The sequence below is a fragment of the Trichomycterus rosablanca genome, chromosome 17 (assembly GCF_030014385.1).
Source record: "Trichomycterus rosablanca isolate fTriRos1 chromosome 17, fTriRos1.hap1, whole genome shotgun sequence".
NCBI classification, from domain to species: domain Eukaryota; kingdom Metazoa; phylum Chordata; class Actinopteri; order Siluriformes; family Trichomycteridae; genus Trichomycterus; species Trichomycterus rosablanca.
The window spans coordinates 28,788,520-28,811,424 of record NC_086004.1 but is presented as its reverse complement, the minus strand read 5'-3'; the positions used below and the strand labels follow the sequence as shown (position 1 = coordinate 28,811,424).

The window sequence follows — 22,905 nt, the reverse complement described above, 5'->3', positions numbered from 1 at the left end:
TGGATCAGTGTGCCGCAGTATTAGATTTATTTATATTGTTTATGTCAATTAAGAAGAGTGTCCAGAACGCAAACAAAATTCAGTAATCCTGTCAGTGTCCGATACAGCCTAAACAAAGTACACTGTGTAGTGCATAGGGAATAGAAAACAACATACTATTTGAAACACAGCCGTGTTTTTTTAAACTGACTAATCACTATACAGAATGAGCACACGTGATTCCGCCAATCGCCCAATCAGAAGCGATTGTTCTGTTAGGGACTAGATTTGAAACCAGGCTGCCTCAGCTGCCCGCAGTTAACGCTTATTTCAGGGTTTAGAGCAGGAGTTTCATTTACTAGGTTTATTTGCGTTTTGTAGGATTAAAAGTGAGTTTATTTTAAATATTTTGATTTAAACAGGTTTAAAAGACTCTTGAGGTAAGATCTCTTTGTGATAGTTGTAAATAAAATGTGTGTGTTTGTATAGAATAACAGATTATTGCGTATGTTGTTAAATGGGTTCATTATAAAGGCTGCAGGTCTCTGTTTTGCACTCTGTCACATTTGATGTGCATATAATGACCTTTTATTATATTTTATTAAACTTTAATATATTAATTTAATGTAATAGGTGTTGAATTACTAATATTGTTTAACAATATTGCTTTAAATAGTTTAACAGTTCACTGCATTTCGTTTCATTGTAACTGCACTGAGCAATGACAGTTGGATCTATCCAATCTATCTTTCTAATCTTATCTATCTAATCTAATCTAATCTATCTATCCAAGCAGAATTATTGTATTGCCCTGGTACCCTTGCATTTACTAGTAATACGACTTAGTGTAGAACAGTACATACATTTTAAATATAGAAACAATACAGCCAACAGCACGAATAAAACAAGCAGATTACATTTACATTTTCAGCTTTTATTTAAAGAGACTTACAGTACTGTGACAGTATACAAGTTAACCAATTGAGGGTTAAGAGCCTTGCTCGAGGGCCCAACAGTAGCAACTAGGCTACAGCTGCCCTATCTATCACTCTCTTAAAACTCTGAAACTCCAAAATCAATACTAGATCTTTTTTGTATTGTGCACAAATCACTTACATCATAAGTATTGACCAGACTGTGTATAAATCTCACAGACACGTATTCTTTTGGACGAAGTTTTTGGACAAACACAGAGCATCATGGGAGATGACAGTGAGTGGATGAAACTGCCTACAGACCAGAAATGTGAACACAAGGTCAGTAATCTCCTTGAGATATAGAGAATATGTTTTAACTGTTTTCACAAGTCTTGTATGGGTCATTATAAAATCATTGGAGCAAATATTTAATTGCAAAATCTCTTTATTTATCACTGATGTTTCCTGTCTGATGAAATTAAATGAAACTCTATCTTTGTACATCGATTTAACAATTTTCCAATGATCTATTAATGACTTTAAAGTGTGTACATGTGGGCATGGTGAACTTATAGCTTAGCTAGTAGATGAAGCGGTTATGGTCTGGTTTCAGGAATAGATTTTTATATTGATATTTTGTTTGTCACGTTTACAGTGCATGCAAATTTAATTTATTTAAAGGTTTGATGTGAATAAAATGTGTAAGCAACTTAAATGCAACAAGATAAACATAATTTAATTTAATCATGAATTTTAGTAACCAGTAGGACAGTTATCAGTTCACTTTGCTATTGAGACAGGCCTGGTCCTGTATCGTTAATGCACTAATATCACTTTCCTCTTTGTTCCAGGTTTGGAAAGCCAGGTTGAGTGGGTACACTGAGGCCCTGCAGCAGTTCCAAAGGATTACAGACGAAAAGAGCCCAGAGTGGGGCAAATACCAGGGACTCATCAAGACATTTGTGACTGATTCAAATGCTGTAGCACAACTAAAAGGATTAGAGGTGGCTCTGGTCTACATTGAAAATGCACACGCAGCATCCAGGTAAGGGGAAATGTTTTATCTTGAGTTCATGTCCAACCCTGGTATTACGGGATTATGTACTGGGGGCAAGGATTTATCAAACCTAGTACATTTACCAGGTAAATATGGGGTTGGTTCTTGTGTGTAACCTGGTAAACTGTGTGAAGCTGCATGTGCAAATATCACCCCATGCCATCTGTTTAATAGTCATCACCCCTCATGTTTACAGGACTGTGGGTGAGGTGGTATCCGGAGTGGTGTGTAAAGTATTTAACCAGCCGAAAGCTCGAGCTAAAGAGCTCGGATCCGACATCTGCCTGATGTATATAGAAATTGAGAAAGGAGAAGCTGTACAGGAAGAAATTCTCAAAGGACTTGATAATAAGAACCCCAAAATATCTCTTGCCTGTGTGGAGGTGTTACGAAGAGCAGTGAGGTGAGTGTTCTAACTATTACTATATGCTGCCTTGGAAATGGTACCAAGACTGCTTAAATTAACCTTAAACTCTAAGCAGAAGTGTTGACCCTCCACCCACATATTTATACAGCTCAACTAAACCATCAGCGTTGATGTGGGTGTAGATTTCAGGTGTATTTTAAATCGCTAGGCTTGAACTTTAAACCCTGGATTTATATCTGTAAATGGGCTGAAACATAACACATAGCATGCCATAAATTGCACAAAAATGTGCTGAACATGGTGTTTACTGCAAATAATAATAAATAATGCATCACTTTGTACAGTGTGTTTTAAGGGTCGTTGATTGGATTAGAATGCAGAACTGAGCTTTTCTACCTATTTAACTATAAATGTGCAACTGACAATTGTCTACATTTCATTCTCAGTGAATTTGGAGCGAAGATCATAACCCTGAAGCCTATAGTGAAGGTTCTGCCAAAGCTTTTTGAGTCTCGTGAAAAGGCAATCCGAGAAGAGGCCAAACTGCTGGCTGTTGAGGTGTACAGATGGATCAGAGATGCACTCCGCCTCCCTTTTCAGAATATCAACTCTGTGTTGGTAAGGCTCTTGCTTCTGGCATTGAAATTTTATAATGTACTTCATTTTTTTCTGCCGTACGATCACTGGTTTGTGTTTTGCAGATGAAAGAGTTGGAGGAGGAATGGGCCAAGCTGCCCTCGTCTGCACCCAAACAGTGTCGCTTCCTCCGATCGCAGCAGGACCTCAAAGCTAAGTTTGAGCAGCAGCAGAACGGAGGAGAAGGAGATGAAGATGAAGACGGAGACGGTACTTCATTCTTTGCTTGTTTTTACACCAGTTTTATCTATTAAATATGGAAGTATTTCAAATGCAAAAGCACTTGTAGAATAGAATGCTTTTATTGTCATATATACATATACACGTGTACACATTCTGTATCGCGTATCCCTGCTTGTTTGGAATCTGGGGGTCAGAGCGCAGGGTCAGCCGTTGTATGGCACCCCTGGAACCGAAGGGTAAAAGGCCTTGCTCAAGGGCCCAACATTGGCAGCATAGCAGAGCTAAGATTCAAACCCTCAACCTTTCGATTGATGGCCCAAAGCTCTACCCACTAGGCTTCCACTGTCCCTATATGCTCAGTAGTGTGGAATTAGATAGTTAAAATTAAAATGTCTTGTTTTACATTCACATTTATAGAATTGAGCAGGTTCTTTTAGCCCAAATTGCTTACAATTGTGAGCGTATTTTGCAAGCAATTTAAAATGAAGGGCCTTGCTTAATTTCCAAACAGTGCTGACCCGTCAGTGGTGGGGTTTAACCAGTGATCTTCCAATTACTTGTTCAGGAGTATCTAAGAATATATGCACAATCTTTTACATGCTTATTAGTCATTCAGTTACGCATACAAGGTGTTAAACTTGACCATTTTTCCTTCTTAGGTGGTTCAGAAGAAGCTGCTCCTGCAGTGGATGCTTACGAGCTTCTGGAAGAGGTTGAGATTCTTTCAAAGCTACCCAAAGACTTCTATGAAAAAATTGTAAGAATCTTCTCCAATCATTTGACATGAATGTTCTAAGGGCTCTGTTTTGGATGTAAAGAATCTGTTTGCAATTGTTTACAGGAGGCAAAGAAGTGGCAGGAGAGAAAGGAGGCGCTGGAGGCTTTGGATGCTTTAACCAAAAACCCAAAGCTGGAAAGTGGGGAGTATGGAGATGTCGTCAAAGCCCTGAACAAGGTAAACATTGGTGCAAACAATCTAATAGAACAGGACAGCGCTGTATCTGTGTATGTGATGTTGGAAAGGAAAACAGACAGCAGGGTCTCTACTGGTCTTATAAGCCTTCCTATAAAGCATAAACAAGTATGTGTTTAAATAATTGCTATGGGTGCAAATTGACACCATAACTGGACATGTGCACCCCTGCCTAACTACCAGCTTTGTTAGGTGCATTTTTGAACCCCTACATTCAAGGGTCTGTTCTTGTCTTCCTGTCAGCCGAGTCTATTCTGGTGTCACTATAAAAGTATTTTAGGTTTCCCAAGGGGTGGCACACAGCAAGAAGGTCCTGGGTTCAATTCCCAGGTAGAGCGGTCCGAGTCCTTTCTGTGTGGAGTTTGTATGTTCTCCCCGTGTCTGCGTGGGTTTTCATCCCACAGTCAAAGACCAGTAATTACCCGTCATGTCATGAATGTAACCAAAGTGTGTAAAACATTACTGTGTTAAAATCCTAATAATACTGTGACTTCTCTTTAGGTCATTGGAAAAGACACTAATGTGATGCTGGTGACTCTAGCAGCTAAATGTGTAGCTGGACTTGCCACTGGACTCAGGAAGAAATTTGGCACCTACGCTGGCCATGTGAGTTCTTTCATATATATATACAAAGTGAAAATTACAAATAATAAAAATAGGAAGAAGTTCCTCTATAAATTGTCATTTGGTTTGCAGTTGGTTTCAACTATTTTGGAGAAGTTTAAGGAGAAGAAAGCTCAAGTGGTGCAGGCGTTACAGGAGGCCATAGATGCCGTGTTCCTCTCTGTGAGTATCTGAAGCGCCTAGCTGAATCGGCTTTTGATAATTGAATGCTTTAATATCTTAATGCTGTTTCTGTAAGGTTATATATCAATTAATTCTGACCTTAAAAGCAATTAATGAGACTAGTTCATCCTCTCAGTTTCATTAAAAAGAACTGTGGGGATTAAATGCCTGAGCTGTTCACTCAACATAATGCTGGAGGGTAAACTTAAGGTCTTAGGGGTAGAATAATTGTACAGATAAATAGTCTGTGTGCAGTTATTTATCTCTAAACAATTAGTGGCTCGGTTGGTAGCACTGGAAGCAAGAAGGTCCTGGGTTTGATTCCCAGGTGGTTCCCTGGGTTTGATTCCCATGTCTGTGTGGGTTTCCTCCGGGAGCTCCGGTTTGTGAGGTGAACTGGAGATACAAAATTGTCCATGACTTTGATATTAAACTTGTAACCAGTAACTACCGTTCCTGTCATGAATGTAACCAAATTGTGTAAAACAGGACGTTAAAATCCTAATATCTCTAAACAATTTGATAATTTACCTATTTATGATGGTGTACAGGACTTAGAAAAGCCAAATTCAGATTAATCAAGTTTTATATCTGATTGAGCAGTAAAATAACAAACTACTTATGCCTTGGTTTTCTGTTTAAGGTCTTCCTATTAAGGGTACTTAATAAAACATTAAAGGGTCAGGCAGCATGTGCAAAGTTAAAACTAGCCAATGAAGAACTGTCGTGGTTGTATTTACGTGATTTTATAATCCTAAGCTGGTTTTGCTGGTTTTCCAGACGAGTTTACAGAATGTCAGCGATGACGTCTTGGGTGTGATGGACAACAAGAATCCATCCATCAGGCAGCAGGCGACATTTTTCCTCACCAGAAGTTTCTGTCACTGCACCGTCTCCACTCTGCCTAAATCCCTTCTCAAGCCCTTCTGTGCTGCTCTGCTGAAGGTACAGACCGGGCCAGTACAGAGCCTCATTTTGCAAGTTCACTGGGAAACACAAGGCACCTAGTCATGTATTCTTATTCATTTTGTTGAATGTGGCAGCGTTCTATTACACATGCTCACTTCTGCACCCTTGGTTTGAATGTGTTGATCGGCTGGCTGGGAATCTATACAGACATGATTTGGCTAAAGCCCTGCAATGGATTGGTGCCCTATCCAGGGTATTCCTGCCTTGCACCCTGTGTTTTCTGATAGAACTGGAACTAATGTGACTCTGACCAGGATAAATTTTTCTTTTGTGCATTACACACATGTACAGACATTTATGTTCTTCATAATCTTTATTATTGTAAACACAGACCTGCTTTAGTGTGTTTGTGTATGAGGTTTGTCTTCATAAACTGCAAGTTCGTTATTATTTAACCCTCTTGTGTCTGTTTATTCCCACAGCAAGTGAACGACTCTGCTCCAGAGGTCCGAGATGCTGCGTTTGAAGCTTTAGGAGCAGCGATGAAGGTGGTCGGTGAGAGAGCCGTCAACCCTTTCCTGGCTGATGTGGATAAACTGAAAGTTGACAAGGTGGGCTTGAGCAACATCGCCATATTGATTAAAATGTGTAAGATGTTGTGTAAACATCCAAAATTAGAGGTTGTGTGTTGGGTACGGCCCTAATTGGTCAGGGTTGGGTTCTGAAGCGCTAGAGGAGGTACAACAGGGTGATTCTATGCAACTAGATTCAGAGAAAAGGGGCAAATGCAGCAATTGAACACAATCTACATAAACACCGCTGTAGCTTCCATCCATAGTTGTAGTCTAATGGTCATTCGTGCTTGTATGCTGCTGCTTTTTAAATGTTTTCGTTTCTCGGTTCCGACAGATTAAGGAATGTGCAGAGAAGGTAGAACTTGCTGGTGGAAAGAAACCTGCCGGACAGGTGAAGGAGAAGAGCGCTCCGCCGAAACCTGAACCAGCAGCCGAAGCTCCGGCTAAACCGTCCGTACCTGCCAAGAAAGCACCGACCTCCAGCTCTGCTAAGGTACGAACACTGAATCATGGTTTTGTAGAAACTTACTTAATGAATTAGGAAGCAATTATATGTTATCTAATTCCAGCATGTCTTATTTTAAGTTATCATCATGGGTTAGAGAATAACAAATCAAACTATTATACGTGTAAATAAGTATACCAGCAAATTCTTCCTAATGTCATTGGTGATGCTAAGCTACCTGAACATACAGGACAGTGAGGCAGTCAATATACATGATACATTAAACAGTCGTGGTGATCTGTACAAGCCTTAATTAGGCTGATAAGAGGCACACTAATCTCCATTCTCAATTAATGTGGGTTGTACTTTTTATTTCTTTATTTTTTTCATAATGAAGCCGTCAGCTGCAAACAAAAAGGCGAAACCTGCTGGTCCTTCCAAAGCTAAGAAACCTGAAAGCAAAAAAGTGACAGAGGCTGAGTTCTCGGTAAATAGCATCTCTGTTTAGAATTTTTTTTTTTTGTGGTTTATATACAGTATTATACAGACTATGTGTGTATGTATGTTTTATATATTTTTGTGTAGATGGAAGTTTGTGAGGATAAAGCTGTGGCGGTTCTCCCAGCCTCCTGCATACAGATGCTGGACAGTGCTAACTGGAAGGAAAGAGTAGCTTCCATGGAGGAGTTTCTCAAGGTAATATAACGTGTGGCTTCTCGATTATGGATGTGTATTACAGAAGATTTGGACCTGTGTGCTAGATATTCTCAGGATTCCTATTTGTAGTGATTATTATCAAGTTAATGTTGATTTTTCTCCTTCAACAGTCTTTACCCACTAGTTCAGGAAAACAGCCTACATTTCAGGTGTAATCTTGCCTTTTGCATTTTTTAATTAAAAACATTGTTCTCAGGCCATAGATGTGATGGACAGCAAAGAGATGCCCTGCCAGGCTCTCGTCCGCATGATGGCCAAGAAACCAGGCTGGAAGGAGACAAACTTCCAGGTAAACATGAATTGTCCCTCAGTTGTCTTTAATATTTTACTTCTAGCATTAAAGATAACTGTATAAAAGATATGCATCCTTAAATTGTTACCTAAATACAGACATTTTACTTTATTTAAGGTGATTCAGCTGAAGCTGCAGGTGGTCGCTGCTGTGGCTCAGAAAGGCTCGTTCTTCTCCAGAACTTCTGCCCTCGCCGTGTTTGAGCCGATTGTGGAAAAGATTGGGGATGTGAAGTGTGGCGCGAGGGCTAAAGAAGCTCTGACTGCTATCGCTGAAGCCTGCACTCTTCCCTGGACTGCAGAACAGGTTCATGCCTATCTATAGTAACTGTTTATTAAGGGTTAATTATTAAAATTTGCTATTAAAATGTATTTGAACATTTCTTTATTGTAATGAGGAACATATTAAAACAAGTGATGCATTTATTATTATGAAGTACTGCACACTGGGGTAAAAGCATGGTCACTAATCGTACGGGATTAAATGATTCTTTCTAGCCTCTGTCATTTTTGTTCTGTTTAGATCAGCTGTCCCCAACCTTTTACGGACCGGTTTCATATAAGATATAATTTCACAGACCGGCGGGGGCGGGAGGATTTAACAATACTGCTCACAAATGATGAAAAATGAACTTTTTTTCACTGCAATGAGATGCTGCTCCCATTTAGGGGTGATGGGAGACAATAACACCTGAAATGTGTTGAAAATGGATCTCTAATTATTTATTCTTTCTGTGCAGCCCGATAATAAATGACCCTCAAAGCTACCGGTCCGCGGACTGGTGGCACTGGTTTAGATGTTTTAGCTTTGTTCTTTATACTTATGATTTTATTTTCGCTGTCTGTCTGAATCCTGGATTGTAATTGATAAACATAGATCCTTGAATTCTTTGTCTTTAACAGGTCGTTTCCATCGCATTTGGACAAAAGAATCCCAAAAACCAGGCTGAAGCTCTGAACTGGCTCTCTAATGCTATAAAGGAATTCGGCTTTGCAGGGTAACTGATCTATGCACTTGTTATCCATTCTTTCTACATTATATAGAACATGCAAGTTTTATGTTTTTCTGTACGACTTCCTACATTTGTGCGTTGTACAAACAATTAAAGTATTTGTCATTTTTAAAAATCTGTGTTTTTTGTCTCGCAGCATAAACGTGAAGGCTTTCATTACTAATGTGAAGACGGCACTAGCTGCCACCAACCCTGTGAGTACTCTCATCGAATTAATTAAAAAAAAAAAAAATTTCTATTCTGTATCATTTTAGTAGTTATAAATATAGATAGCTAGAATAAGGCTTGATCCATGTGTCCCTCACAGGCTGTAAGAACCGGTGCTATCTCTCTCCTGGCGGTGATGTACCTGTATATGGGAGCTCCTCTTCGGATGTTCTTTGAGGACGAGAAAGCCGCTCTGCTCTCACAGATTGATGCAGAATTTCAGAAGGTTTTTATTATTATTATTATCTGTCAGTTGTAATTAAGGAAAGGCAACAAGTACACTTGGCTAAAACCATGAAAGAACGGTTTTAACCTATAACCTTGCAGCCATACAAATAATAGAAATAATATAATAGAAAATATAAAATGGACTCAAAATATAAAGGCAAGATGTAATAAGCGGACTCATAATATACGTATAATATCGATCATGCCATAAAATGACACGTGTTAAACATGGCAATAAAATCCAAACAAACAATTGTAATTAAAGTCCCAGCTTTGAAGTTACGCTTCTTTGTCCCTGAATCTTATCAGTCTAGTCTAAGGTTTGTATGTTAAATGGACTGATATATTTTTTGATCCATAAACTAATGCAACACTGCTTTAGTGCTTGATGTGAAATTGCATTTCTGCTCTCTGTAGTTTAAAGGTTATGAGCTCCTTATAACAGTCACTGAAGATATAGAAAAAAAGTTTGGAAAAAGTAACCACCAGTAAGCTTCAATATGTCAGTATTTTGCATTATGAAATACTAATTGCTATGAATTGCTATTAATGAACCTAAGCAGGTCATGCCATTCATGTAAAATAATGTACAGCTTGTTTATTGTCATTTCTTATTAGGTGAAGGGCCAGACGCCTCCAGCTCCTATCAGAGGTCAGTCTAAATCAAATGAAGGAGAGGGAGAGGAGGAAAATGATAAAGAAGAAGAAAATGATGGAGGTGCAGATGTTGTGGATCTTCTACCTCGAACTGATATCGGGTAACTTGTTTTTCATATTTAAAAGCAGTTTGGACTCATTAAATGTTAACGTTGTCTTCATGTGGTCTGTGCACAACCAGTGACTTTTTAGTTGCTTCTTATTATAAACAAATAATTTAAAATGGAGAGGAATCTAGTTTTTCACAACTGTTCTTCTTACAGTGATAAGATCACGTCGGAGATGGTGTCGAAGGTTGGTGATAAGAACTGGAAGATGAGGAAGGAGGGACTAGATGAAGTGGCTGCTGTGATTTCGGAGGCAAAATTTATCAAACCGAACATTGGGGAACTTCCTCCTGCACTGAAGGGGCGGCTTACAGACTCCAATAAAATTCTGGTAAGTGTGGCTGAGATTTGTGCTTAGGTGGTGCTGTGGTTTAGCCCCATGTAGATTTTGTTATAAAGAAATTCCTTGTCACATACCACCTCCATTATTATTATTATTATTATTATTATTATTTCTGCTTTTAGTGAAGAGCGAGCACGTTAGGCACATATTAAATGCGTATGGGCACCATTTTCAACAATAACCTCAGTGCTAAATAGGGGAAAAAATGGAATTAATACTACTCTTAAAAATTTAAAGCTTTAGTGTCTATTGTACCTCATTTATTTTTTTATTTTTTTTGATGTACAGGTCCAGCAGACTCTGTCTATCCTTCAGCAGATCGCTACAGCGATGGGTCCAGCCCTAAAACAGCATGTTAAATCTCTCGGCATCCCGATCATCACCGTACTGACCGACAGCAAGGTAAAAAGAGCTTATTAAAATGTTTCCTATTTTGCTTGCTTTATTAACAGTAAAAATGAATACAGATAAAATAGAGTATCTATTTTGAGCAGGGTTATGTTTAATGCTTAATTTAGTCGTTAGATTTTTCTGTACCAGACTGAACAGTAAGGTGCTGAATGTAATTCCCACCACCGCCCAGTTTTATCTTGGATCTGTGTCTCTTTCTTTCCCAGATTGCAGTGCGTGCGGCCGGTTTGGCTACTCTGAATGCCTGGGTTGATCAGACTGGGATGAAAGAATGGCTGGAGGGAGAAGATCTATCTGAGGAGCTTAAGAAAGAGAATCCCTTTCTCAGACAAGAGGTAAAACTAAAGCTTGCCTGTGACACACACAGCTCTGTATTTTAATAAAATGCTAATTGCTTGTTACTGCACTGCAAAGTTTCCAAATGAAATTGTAGTTATACAGATTATTAGAAAGAAAATGATGTACTGCCATTCCCTCGGTCCAGGTATGGCACTATATCTTCAAATCCTCCCAGGAGTGGCCACCCTACCAAAATCCATACACACAATTTATTTTACTTTGTTTTTAACTTCTGAGCTTTTCAGTTCTTCTAAAAACTACTGTTTTATATGACTAAATTTTCAACATTGTAGTTAATACAGACTATATAAATATGTATATAAATATGTACATTTTTGTGTGTAGTTATTAGGTTGGCTGGCTGAGAAGTTACCCACCCTGCGCTCGGTTCCGTCCGATCTTGCGCTCTGTGTTCCCCACCTGTATTCCTGCTTGGAGGATCGTAACGCAGACGTGAGGAAGAAAGCCCAGGATGCCCTTCCCATGTTCATGATGCATCTTGGTTATGACAAGATGAGCAAAGCTGCTGCAAAACTAAAGGTCGGGATCAAATCTGTCCTTTCTAAATAGGATTCAAAGTGGAACATGTGGAGGGTGGAACATGTGCCTGGTGGTAGTAATAATTCTGTCTTCTGTAGCCGGCGTCTAAAGATCAGGTGATTGGATTGTTGGAAAAAGCTCGAGCATCCATGCCTGCTAAGCCTGCAGCACCCAGTAAAGCAGCTCCTGCAGCCAGCAGCACCGCAAAACCTGCAGCTCCTTCAGGTGTGTTTTGTTAAATATTGAATCCCATACTCAGTTTTGGTGACCTGCTGCTCCACATAGACTTTGTATATATTTAAAATGAACAACTCATTAAGTATTATAATAATCTGTAAGCATGACTGAAGCTGTACCGTGTTATGGGTCAGCAGGTCTGTAGATAAGACTCACTGGCTTGGATGCACTAATATATGTATATATATATTTTTTTTTATTTGCTTGAATGTTTAGCTCAGTCGAAATCTGCTCCAGTGGTTGAACCTCCACCAGCGGAACCCAAAAAGGCCAAACCAGCAGCCACATCTAAAGCTAAGGTGAGTTTATTAGCACTCTTGCATATGTCAGCAAGAGTAACTGAGTTTTGGGAGATTTTGTGGAATTAGTTTAGGTTTTTTTTTATGCTTTTAATAATGTGTCTAGTGACAACTTGCTACCAGGATAGTTTTGCCAGCTTTTCTTTCTCTAGGTGTTAATTATATTATGAGGTAAAATAGCTCTGCCCTAAATCAAAAGCTTAGGACTAATTAAAGCCAAGAATTTTCTTAGGCATCACCACAATCTGTAGAATTTAGGGCTCGTATAAGAACCAAATACTGACAATTGTATAAATTGGTGTTTAAAACAACAGAAAAATGCATGGCACCTAGATTATTCCTCAGACCTTATTAGTAGTTTATTTCTTAAAGCAGTATCTCAGCCCTTTGTGCTTTGTTAGCTCTTGTCAAATGCTGCAGATGCTGTGATTTGCTGCTAGACAGCTTTCCTTTCATATGTTTAGGGGTTGCCACAGTGGATTGGTCCACATACCATATTTATCCCAGTTGTTTTAACACTGGATGTCCTTTATAATGCTAGATTGGGCATATCTGGTCTTGGGACTGTCACTGAGAGTGCACTTATATGTGCACTGCTATCCTCCAGGACACTAACCCATTGTGTACATGCAGGCGACCAACCGGCTGGTAGCACTGCTAAGATTTGAACCCTGAATCTTGGCAGTAGCGGGCTTGTGTACAGTGCCACCTAAATGCCCTGTTAGAGATTTATCGTTGTACGGCTTATTATTGGGGTGAAGAGGGGTCTATGTTTAAAGCTTTGAGTTATTCTTAGGTTTGAATGATCCGTTATTGTTTAGTTGATTACATTTATTTGCGAGGCAGTCTCAGGAGCTGGACACCAGCGCCAACTCGAGTCTGAACAGCAGTGTGGAGAAAGAAAACAGTTTCAGTGGGAAATCAAAAAGCCAGGCCAAGGTTAAGAACAGCAAGCAGGTACCTCGGGCTTATACTGGTGCTACTCGAAGGGAAAGAGAAACGGGTGTTTGCACTGGTGAATGGGACGTGCACTGCAGGGAATCGCTGAGGGTTTGATCACTGTGGTGAGAGTCTGGCCGGGACACCTAGACCTACTCGGGGATCTGGGCCTCGATCTTATTTGCTTGTATCTGTACCTGTCTGACAGCCTGTTGGAAAGAAACCTGCTGGAAAAGCTGAGGAGGATCGAAATGGACCCATCTTCACCCTGGTGCCCAACGGAAAAGAGCAACGTGTCAAGGAGGAGAAAAGTCTAAAGGTATGTATTCCTTTTCAGGTTACATTTAATTCTGTTATGCCATCAACAGTAGTTGACATTTTTTCCAACTACCAAAAACATGCAGGAGGTGACTAAATTGCCTCACCATTTGTTTCTAAATGGGTCTGGACCCACTGCAACCCTGACCAGGATAAAGTGGCCTCGTTGGCACGGCAGTTTATTGAAGCCACATACCTGGTCAGGTGCTCTACAGACAGTTGGCTGTATCTGAGGGTGAGGGGACAGGGTGGGACATCGCCTTGCTGCCTTAACAGGCTCCTACTTGACTGGTCATAGCACTGCCAATGTGTAGTGGAGACATACAATGAGTCTGGTTTAAACTTTTGGAAGAAGCTGCTGGTAATGGGAGGGGATTTGGGGGGTATTGGCTGCTTCATGTGTCTGAGATGACTAGATTGGAAATGAAGTTGGTAAGTTCGGGGGGGGGGGTATTGCTTTTCTTGTAGCTCTGGTTTAATTATGGCGATTTTACCATGTGTGAACATGTTGGTCTATACGTAGTTAAGCATTTGTGCATAACCTTACTTGGGTGCATGCAGGTACTGAAGTGGAACTTCATGACCCCACGTGATGAGTTTGTGGACCAGCTGAAGACTCAGATGACTCCTTGTGTGACTAAATGGCTGATGGAGGATCTCTTCCACGCCGATTTCCAAAAGCACATTAAAGCGATTGGCGCCATGATGGAGGTCAGTACCAGTCCTGATTAAATCTGTCTGAATCCACACGGTCATCTGGATGCATCTCAGTGAGGTTACGGCCATTACAGTGGGCTGTTTAATTACTGTTTTTAGCACCTGGGAGCTGAGACCGAGGCCACCGTGAGCTGTCTGGATCTGATCCTAAAGTGGTTCACGCTGCGTTTCTTTGACACCAATACCAGCATACTGATGAAGGCTCTGGAGTATCTCAAACTGCTCTTTAACACCCTCAGTAATCAGGATTACCACCTTACAGAGCACGAAGCCACCTCATTCATCCCTTACCTCATCCTAAAGGTGATTCTCTATCTACTTGTTGCTGGTACAGAAAAACTCAAGCGTGTACAATACGGATCATGCAGTCTTACTATAAAGCTACAAGTAATCGGTCCACATTCATGCTTTCTGGTTCCAGATGGGCGAGCCGAAGGACGTGGTGCGTAAAGACGTGCGCAGCATCATCAGCCTTTTGCGCAGAGTTTACCCGGCCAGCAGAGTCTTCCCCTTCCTCATGGAAGGCACCAAGTCCAAAAACTCCAAACAGAGAGCCGGTGAGCATCATTACACTAAAGTGGCCAGGTAGCAAAGTACTGGGTGAAAAGCAGGAATACCCAGGACAGGGTGTGCCCCTGAACCCTGTATCTGTGTATATGCCCAGCTAGGGGTCCAGAGTTGGAATCTCAGCTGTGGTTGGCTAGCTTTGTATACTAGTTCTCTTTTGTTATGAATAAACCATACATTTTTATTAATCTTACTAATAAATGTCTAATTATTAAATAGGTTTAATAAGGGTTTTTTGTTGTTGTTTTGACCACAGAATGCCTGGAGGAGCTGGGCTGCCTGGTAGGTCTGTGTGGAATGTCTGTCTTCCAGCAGGCGGCATCTAAATCCTTGCGGGAAATCGCGGTTCACATCGGCGATCGTGACACGGCTGTTCGCAACGCTGCTCTGAACACAGTAGTGGCTGCTTATAACGTGTGTGGAGAGCAGATCTATAAACTTATCGGCCAGGTTCGTTTCAAAGTAGAATCATTTCTTTCCTCTTTTAATCATCAGCGCTATTTTAAAGACTGTTAAGTCTGTTGTGTGTGTTTTATCAAGCTCTCAGAGAAGGACATGAGTATGCTGGAGGAGAGGATCAAGCGTTCTGCTAAAAAACCTGCTGCTCCTGTTGCCAAACCTCAGCAGGAGGAGAAACCGGCCGCGTTGGCTAATGCAAGCTTGCTGCGCAAACCCAGCGCTGACACTGCTCCACTTAAGCTCAGGTATTGGTCTTAATACATGATGAGATTTAAATCCTGTCCCGTTATCTGTACCTCTGTGTGTAAATAAATGCAATAAAGTATAATTTTGGTTGATATCAGTTAGATTTAGGGTTCCCAACCTGCTAAACAATGGTGTAGGCTTTTCTATTTTGGCTAGTTTTTCTGATCGTTTCTTGATTCTGAAGTGAAATCCGCAGTCAGAACGCAGTCGTTCAGCAGCAAAGTCCAGTGGTTCCGCGCCAGTTTCAGCTCGACCCGAATTTCATCGTCGATCTTCCGGAAACGATCATGCCAGACCTGTTGGAGGTCGAGATGACTGACCACTCACCCCTCGACGTGCCAGAGTTCAAGTTCAGGTACAGATAAGCCGAGTTCTACTTACCGGTCAGTAGCAAAGACCATGAAGGAACTTTTCCACAACACACAAGCAAAAACACTCGTAAAATTACTGTAAAATTAAATAAAATAAAAATGTGAATTGTAGACACCTCACAACCTTATCTGCCATGAACATGGCCCAAGGGCAGACATGAAGTTAAAAACTAAACACTAAATTAAACAAAACGTGCCTATCGGTCCTTTTTTAAATCGGTGTGTGGTGGGAGTTTAGTTTTACAGTCATTGCCTGTAGTGATTGAAGCTAACCCTTCCTAGCTGTTCCTTTTTAATTGTAGTTATTTATTTTCTGGAACATTCTATGAATGTTTATATGCAGCTTATAATAATTGCGCATTTACATTACTATAGTACGTTCATGCAGGGTCATGCAAAATAAATGTAAACTGTTTGTTTTAATTAATCTTCTAACTCGCATGTGTCAAACTCGAGGCCCGCGGGTCAAATCCGGCCCGCCACGTCATTTTATGTGGCCCGGGAGAGCTTAAGACGTATGGTTGTCTTTAAATACACTGTAAAATCGATTTTGTGACCCCCTCAAAGTGACTGCATCCCACCACTACATGGCAGTGTTTCCACATCAGCGTTTAACTGAGGTGGGTTTCCAACAAGTGATGTTGAGAAATATTTACAAGTAATCCCAAAATGTCCATGAAGAGAAAATTGAAGCAGAAGAAGAAAATTTAATGAAAGATGGGAAACAAGTTTGTGCTTTAAGAACAATATACAGTATAAATTTGGCATTTTGACACCAAACACAGAATTTAGCCTCCAAGAAAAATAACAAATTGTCCAAGACTTAAAAGGCAGAGAGCAATCACTGCAGGATGCATTACAATCGGCCCTTTAAGGGGCCACTATAATGCAGATGTGGCCCTCTGTGAGAATTAGTTTGTCACCCCTGATCTAATGCCTGGAAGCCAGATCACCTTTTAAAATGTTGTTTTCTATCCCATTTTGTGCCCCAAAATATAAAGACAAAATGAAATCAGCAAACAGAAACATAATACCTGTTTTGCCGATTAAATGCCACGTGTTAAACATGCCGTATAAATAAATAAATACTATTTCTTTTTTTTGCAGGTTGCCCCCTATGTCCAGTAGTAACGATGACTTGGTCTCCAACATTAATCTGGTCATCTCACAAGTCGCCAGTTCAGATGCCAAGACTAGCATTCAGGGCTTAACTAAGGTACTGTGTTCGTCTCGCTATTGTTATTATTTCCAATGCAGTACATGAAGCTGGCACCCTGCCTTTGAGTATATTTGCCTCACAGTTTATTACCAAGCTAGCTGAGCGATAAACAGTTATAGCTGTTTAGACCATATTTACCTGGTTTTAATTGCTTCTTTTTGTTATTTAGATCGTGGAGAGTTTGCGTGAGGAGAGCCAGTGGAGGACGATGTCTGGTCACGTGGACGAGTTCATCGTGGCAGCCTTGATGCAGCTCCGCTTGCAGGCCAGCAGACGCATGACCAACGACCGGATGCACATGGAGAAACTTTACACTTCAGTCATCGGTTCCTTAAGCTCGGTACAGTCTCGTTTTATTCCATATAATGGAGTTAAATTAAATAAAGTAACAAGTTTAAATGCTTGTATGGATTGACTCTGCATCCGTGTGTGTTTAGCTGGTTCTGGTGGGTAAGCTGGCTCAGGAGGCGTCCCCGGGGGTGCTGAAGGATCTGGTTCAGGCTCTGCTTTCTCTGATCCTGGAGCCGCAGCATCAGCAGAGCTCGGGAGAGTCGCAGCTCATCCGGTCTGTCCACGTCCTGCTTTCTACTCTGTTCAAGACTGCAGATCCTACCAGCACACTCAGGTAAAATCAGGGTCTGTTGCTTTGTTCGAAATACTGTCATTAAAGAATCAGATCATGTAATCCATCACTGTGCCAGATTATGTTTACCCAGTGTCATCGTATAACAGCCAGGTTTACTCAGTGTGCCAACTAGAGACTGATTTTGGTGTTCTTTTAAGCCCAGTGTTAGAGCTACCATCCTGGCCGGGCATCCACTCAAACACGATCAGCCGTGTTTGAAAGAGGGGGCACAAATTCCCACATATACCCCAAAGTCTTGTGAAAAGCCTTCTCTGAAGAGCGGCTGTTTGAGCTGAAAAGATCACATTGCTCTATTTTAATACCATTTGTTTTGGAATTGGTATGTCCAGCAAGCTCATGGTCAGGTGTCCAAATACTTTTGACAATTTAGTGTCCATACTAATATAAAACATTTCTATTGCAGTGCTTTGCTGATGCTATTACAAGAAGCCAGTAAATCTGCCACACGCTCTCCCGAGTTCTCCGAAATGGTCATGAAGGTAAAGCCGCCTGGGCGTACACCGCTCATAAAGTGTGTTATGTAGTGAGTTACGTAGAATTAATGTGATTAATGTATCTACACCCTGCAGTGTCACTGGCGTATGATTAAGCTCCTTCCAGAGAAGATCGAGTCGCTGTATCTGGAAAGAATTCTCCTGGACATCCACAACTTCATGACGGTTTTCCCCAAAGAACTGCTCAAACAGAAGCCCAACGACATGGCTCACCGTACCGTCAAAACCCTGCTGCACACGCTCTACAGACTCGTCGGTCCCAAGGTACTCCCAAATCTCTTATACCTACCTGCTACAGGGAGACCAGGCCCTCACCTGCCCTCTCTGTGGGTCAAGAACATCACAGAACAAAATTCTACAGCAGAAACCCAAAAGATGCCCAAAAAAAACTTGCTTTAATGTTTAGAAGCACTAGGACTTAAACACAGTCCAAAGACGTGCAAGTGAGGTGAACTGGAGGTACTAAATTGTCCACGACTGTGTTTGATATAAACTTGTGAACTGATGAATCTTGTGCATCGAGTAACTACCGTTCCTGTCATGAATGTAACCAAAGTGTAAAACATGACATTAAAATCCTAATATACAAATAAACAAACTCTAAAAACGTTTAAAGATAGAAACGATTGTTTAGCCATGATAATTGTGGTAGCAACTCGCATGGCTTGGAGTCAAACTAATAAAGGCGCCCAGGTGGCGCAGCGGGATATTCCACTAGCACACCAGCGCCGAGATTCTGAACTGGTCGGTTCGAAACTCTGCGTTGCCAGATGACCGGGCTATGTGGGTGGGGTCTTCAAATGCTGTTTAGAGAGGCGCCTGTGCAGAATGCATGGAACAAAAAGGGTTCCGCTAAGGGCTGCACGTGGCTCGGAGGAGGCGTGAGCAGCAATTTACCCACCTCGACTGCAATCGGATCCTCCAGCAGTGGAAGACAAATTGACTAAAATAAATTAGGAGAAAATGGGAGAAAATGCATAAATAAAATAGAAAAAAAAATCAAATAAATAAAAAACAAACCTTTGGATGTTAAACCATGGTGATGAAACTTCTAGATCTTATTGATTAAGGAAAATTTCTCAAAATGTGAATGAGGGTTAAACTATTCCTATTGGCTACGAGCAGAAGGGGGACGTGGAGAGTAACTGCTATGATGGGTTGGAATATACATTTTGTATGGAAGTCGGTACAGAACAATTTCTGTCCTGCTCTGATGTATTAGTGAAGTATTTATTGGAATGATCTTTCTGGGTAACCAGGTCACGTGTGTCACATTTTCAAGATTTTGCATATAAATGCATATATTTGTGTGTTCATGTCATGTAGTTTTAATGTGATCTTTGTTAATTGCTTCATTAGATTATGGATCATCTGAATCTCATCGAGAACCGTGCCGAGTCTGAAGTCGAAGCTCATCTGAGACGAGCGATGAAGCACTCTGTTCCTGTACCAGCTCAAACGGTAACGTTCTATGTAGCCTTCAGCTCAATCACCTGGACTGCTTTATGTGGATATACAATTACTGACTGTTGATTTGGTCATTGCTATGGTTTGGTAAGAAATAACTTCCAATGGTGGAAATCTAAAAATAACAGACCAGGTAAAACGGACTGCTTGACACTACAGCCTATAAATAATGATTATTAATTAAATAATGATGATAATGATTGGAAACGCTGGGTGCAAGGTGGACCAATGCCATGGTCAGGGCACCAGTTCATCATGGGGCTTTTGCCAGATCCTGAGACACAGTTATCATGTCTCAGAGATGCCCGGTCAATCGATAGCAGCGCTGAGATTCAGACCTACTGAGAGAATTTCTCTTTTTCTAAATAAGAATGAAGCAATTTTAATCAAAGTCGAGTTTGAGTAATACTTTATATGTCCAAAAATATGTTTGTGTGTCTGCCACACCTCTTTCTAATGGGGAAAGTTAATAGCAGTGATGTACTGTAAGCTCATGGACACTCTTGGATATGTTTTGTTTGTTGATGTACTAAATTCACTCGCCTTATCTGGGTTTATTTAAAACGTTTATTTAATTTTTTTTTTAACAGAACATGGAAAATGCTCCCAAACTGAAGGACCAGTCCTCTGCAGGTTTGTCATTTTTGTCTTTAATTTTTGTCCCCGATTTAGGGCTGATTGTGAAATATTAAAATAATAATATAATAATAATAATAATATCTGATCCTGTATCTCAGATTCTCAGAGAGGACTGAAACCGCCAGCAACACAGTCGTCTTCTACCGCCGAGCCTCTCAACACTGCTCACTATCAGGAGAAACTCAAAGCTCTTCGTCAGCTCTATGGCCTCGACAACACCAAGGTACGGTTCACTCCTCACTATACAGGTCAGGCCTGGTCATCAGACAGTCCATTTTGGGGATCCCTGTACACTACATAACTTTTTGATAATAAGCTGTTAAAGAGGAATAGTGCTTTTATGTGCCAGCTGTAATATTATTATAGTCCTGAACTGCATGTTATGGTTTGCTATTGTTATTAGGTCATGAATCAATGATACCTGCAGAAAACCTCTTTCTATTAAACACATACTGACTGAATGTACTAAGTTCAAAATGTACAAAATGAAAATAATCCTTAATTTCTTGGGGGGGGGGGGGGGGGGGGGGGGGGTAAATGGTATAACGGAGCGCATTTAAAGAACAGCACTTTACTCAAGGATGATGGACTGACATGAGAATTATCTACCCACAATCATGCCATAAAACGTCTAAATAAATAAATATTGGGTCATGATCAGTGTGGGACAAGATTTAAAGGTTGTGGTTGGAAATTGGACTGATTTTTAATGCATTACTAAGGTATAACTAGAAAGAAAAACTATTTATTATAAAGGTATTTACCAAAGACCTGAATAATTTGTCATGGTTTAGGAGAAGTGAGTTCTAATTCATCCTATTTGTTCATGTTTGTCACACCCACTGCTTAACAGTATATATTATTTAATGGGAAAAAAATCCACCACTGCTGAGATCTGGGTTTGAATATCGATTGGCTATATCTGAGCTATCGCCACAAAGATGCTCATTTTAATTTTGTGTGTCTCTTGGCAATCAGGTGGCTAAAACATCTGTACTCAGTATGCACATACTTTTGGGTGTGTCCACATACTATTGCCTGTGAGTGAGCTGTTCTTAATTATTTCATTTTATACATTGGTTATTCACTAGTTTTTCTTTCTCTCAGGTGAACGAGGAGGTTAAGAAGCCGACCCTCGCTGCCCCGAACGTTAAACCGGCGGCTCCCTCCTCCATGGACATGCTGCAGTCTCAGCTGAGTAAACTCCGCGAGTCGCGGGTTCAGCAGGACACCGAAAACGTCCGTCCCCGAAGCCCCCCTGCAGATCTGGCCGAGCTCCGAGCCCGACTGGAAAAGATTAAAGCTAATTTATGCTAAATTTAGCAACCCTAAACTTTCTGTACCTGCGTCTGTGTTTACCTGATGTCTACCTCTTTCCACCTAATGTTACTCTGTTTAACTTTTGTATGTTTGTATGAATTTGTAAATATTTACGCTCGTGTTTGTTCTTTTTTAATCAAGATTTAAATCTTGGTGTGTTTTTCTGAATCACTTTTACTAATTCTTTTACTTCTGCATTTCACTGGATTAATAAATGGAAATATGAAGTTCTGAGCTGACGATGCAACGTTCTGTGATATTTTAAACTCTGTTCAGGTTTAAGACTTCTTAACTAAAACAAAGCTATGAAATACACTGATCAGCCATAACATTAAAACCACCACCTCGTTTCTACACTCACTGTCCATTTTATCAGCTCCACTTACCATATAGAAGCACTTTGTAGTTCTACAATTACTGACTGTAGTCCATCTGTTTCTCTACATGCTTTGTTACCCCCTTTCATGCTGTTCTTCAATGGTCAGGACCACCACAGAGCAGGTATTATTTAGGTGGTGGATCATTCTAAGCACTGCAGTGACACTGACATGGTGGTGTGTTAGTGTGTGTTGTGCTGGTATGAGTGGATCAGACACAGCAGCGCTGCTGGAGTTTTTAAACACCTCACCGTCACTGCTGGTCTGAGAATAGTCCACCAACCAAAAATATCCAGCCAACAGCGCCCCGTGGGCAGCGTCCTGTGACCGATGATGAAGGTCTAGAAGATGACCGACTCAAACAGCAGCAATAGATGAGTGATCTTTGTCTGACTTCACATCTACACGGTGGATTAACTAGGTAGGAGTGTCTAATAGAGTGGACATGGTATTTAAAAATTCCAGCAGCGCTGCTGTCTGATCCACTCATACCAGCACAACACACACTAACACACCACCACCATGTCAGTGTCACTGCAGTGCTGAAAATGATCCACCACCTAAATAATACCTGCTCTGTGGAGGTCCTGAACATTGAAGGACCGCATGAAAGGGGGCTAAAACAGTATGTAGAGAAACAGATGGATTACAGTCAGTAATTATAGAACTACAAAGTGCTCCTATATGGTAAGTGGAGCTGATAACATGGACAGTGAGTGCATTGCAAAAAATATTTATTTGACTTCCAACTCTCAGCAGAACAGACGATCCCTGCTGGCCGCGTAGCCGAACCCACTTTTTCACCCAGATTCAATTATTTTTCCTACTTGCTTTTACGCTGCACATCAGCGCACAAACGACTTTGATCGCTCACTTCTTGTTGACGTGCATTTTTAGACGTGGTGTCATT

General features: G+C 40.8%; 1 protein-coding gene across 3 annotated transcripts; it reads left to right on the top strand.

Moving 5' to 3' along the window:
• Window positions 1–272: 272 nt before the first annotated feature.
• Window positions 273–21,852, top strand: LOC134331152 (cytoskeleton-associated protein 5-like). Of its 3 annotated transcripts, none has more exons than XM_063012438.1 (43): window positions 273–368; window positions 1,134–1,235; window positions 1,748–1,941; window positions 2,150–2,356; window positions 2,767–2,938; window positions 3,022–3,166; window positions 3,799–3,896; window positions 3,981–4,094; window positions 4,614–4,718; window positions 4,809–4,898; window positions 5,679–5,843; window positions 6,290–6,418; window positions 6,717–6,875; window positions 7,225–7,314; window positions 7,413–7,523; window positions 7,741–7,833; window positions 7,954–8,142; window positions 8,739–8,833; window positions 8,985–9,042; window positions 9,156–9,281; window positions 9,902–10,041; window positions 10,204–10,378; window positions 10,679–10,792; window positions 11,008–11,136; window positions 11,486–11,680; window positions 11,779–11,905; window positions 12,134–12,216; window positions 13,364–13,474; window positions 14,035–14,184; window positions 14,290–14,493; window positions 14,612–14,747; window positions 15,014–15,207; window positions 15,298–15,461; window positions 15,647–15,817; window positions 16,941–17,049; window positions 17,222–17,392; window positions 17,490–17,677; window positions 18,102–18,177; window positions 18,268–18,456; window positions 19,552–19,653; window positions 20,250–20,292; window positions 20,397–20,521; window positions 21,406–21,852. In XM_063012438.1, exons 2-43 carry the CDS (start codon window positions 1,179–1,181, stop codon window positions 21,613–21,615), a joined length of 5,703 nt encoding a protein of 1,900 aa, XP_062868508.1. In that variant the 5' UTR covers window positions 273–368; window positions 1,134–1,178; the 3' UTR covers window positions 21,616–21,852. The 3 variants fall into 3 exon arrangements, with proteins under 3 accessions (XP_062868508.1, XP_062868509.1, XP_062868507.1); XM_063012439.1 differs by having other exon boundaries at window positions 273–419; window positions 15,659–15,817; XM_063012437.1 differs by having other exon boundaries at window positions 273–419.
• The last annotated feature ends 1,053 nt before the right edge of the window (window positions 21,853–22,905 follow it).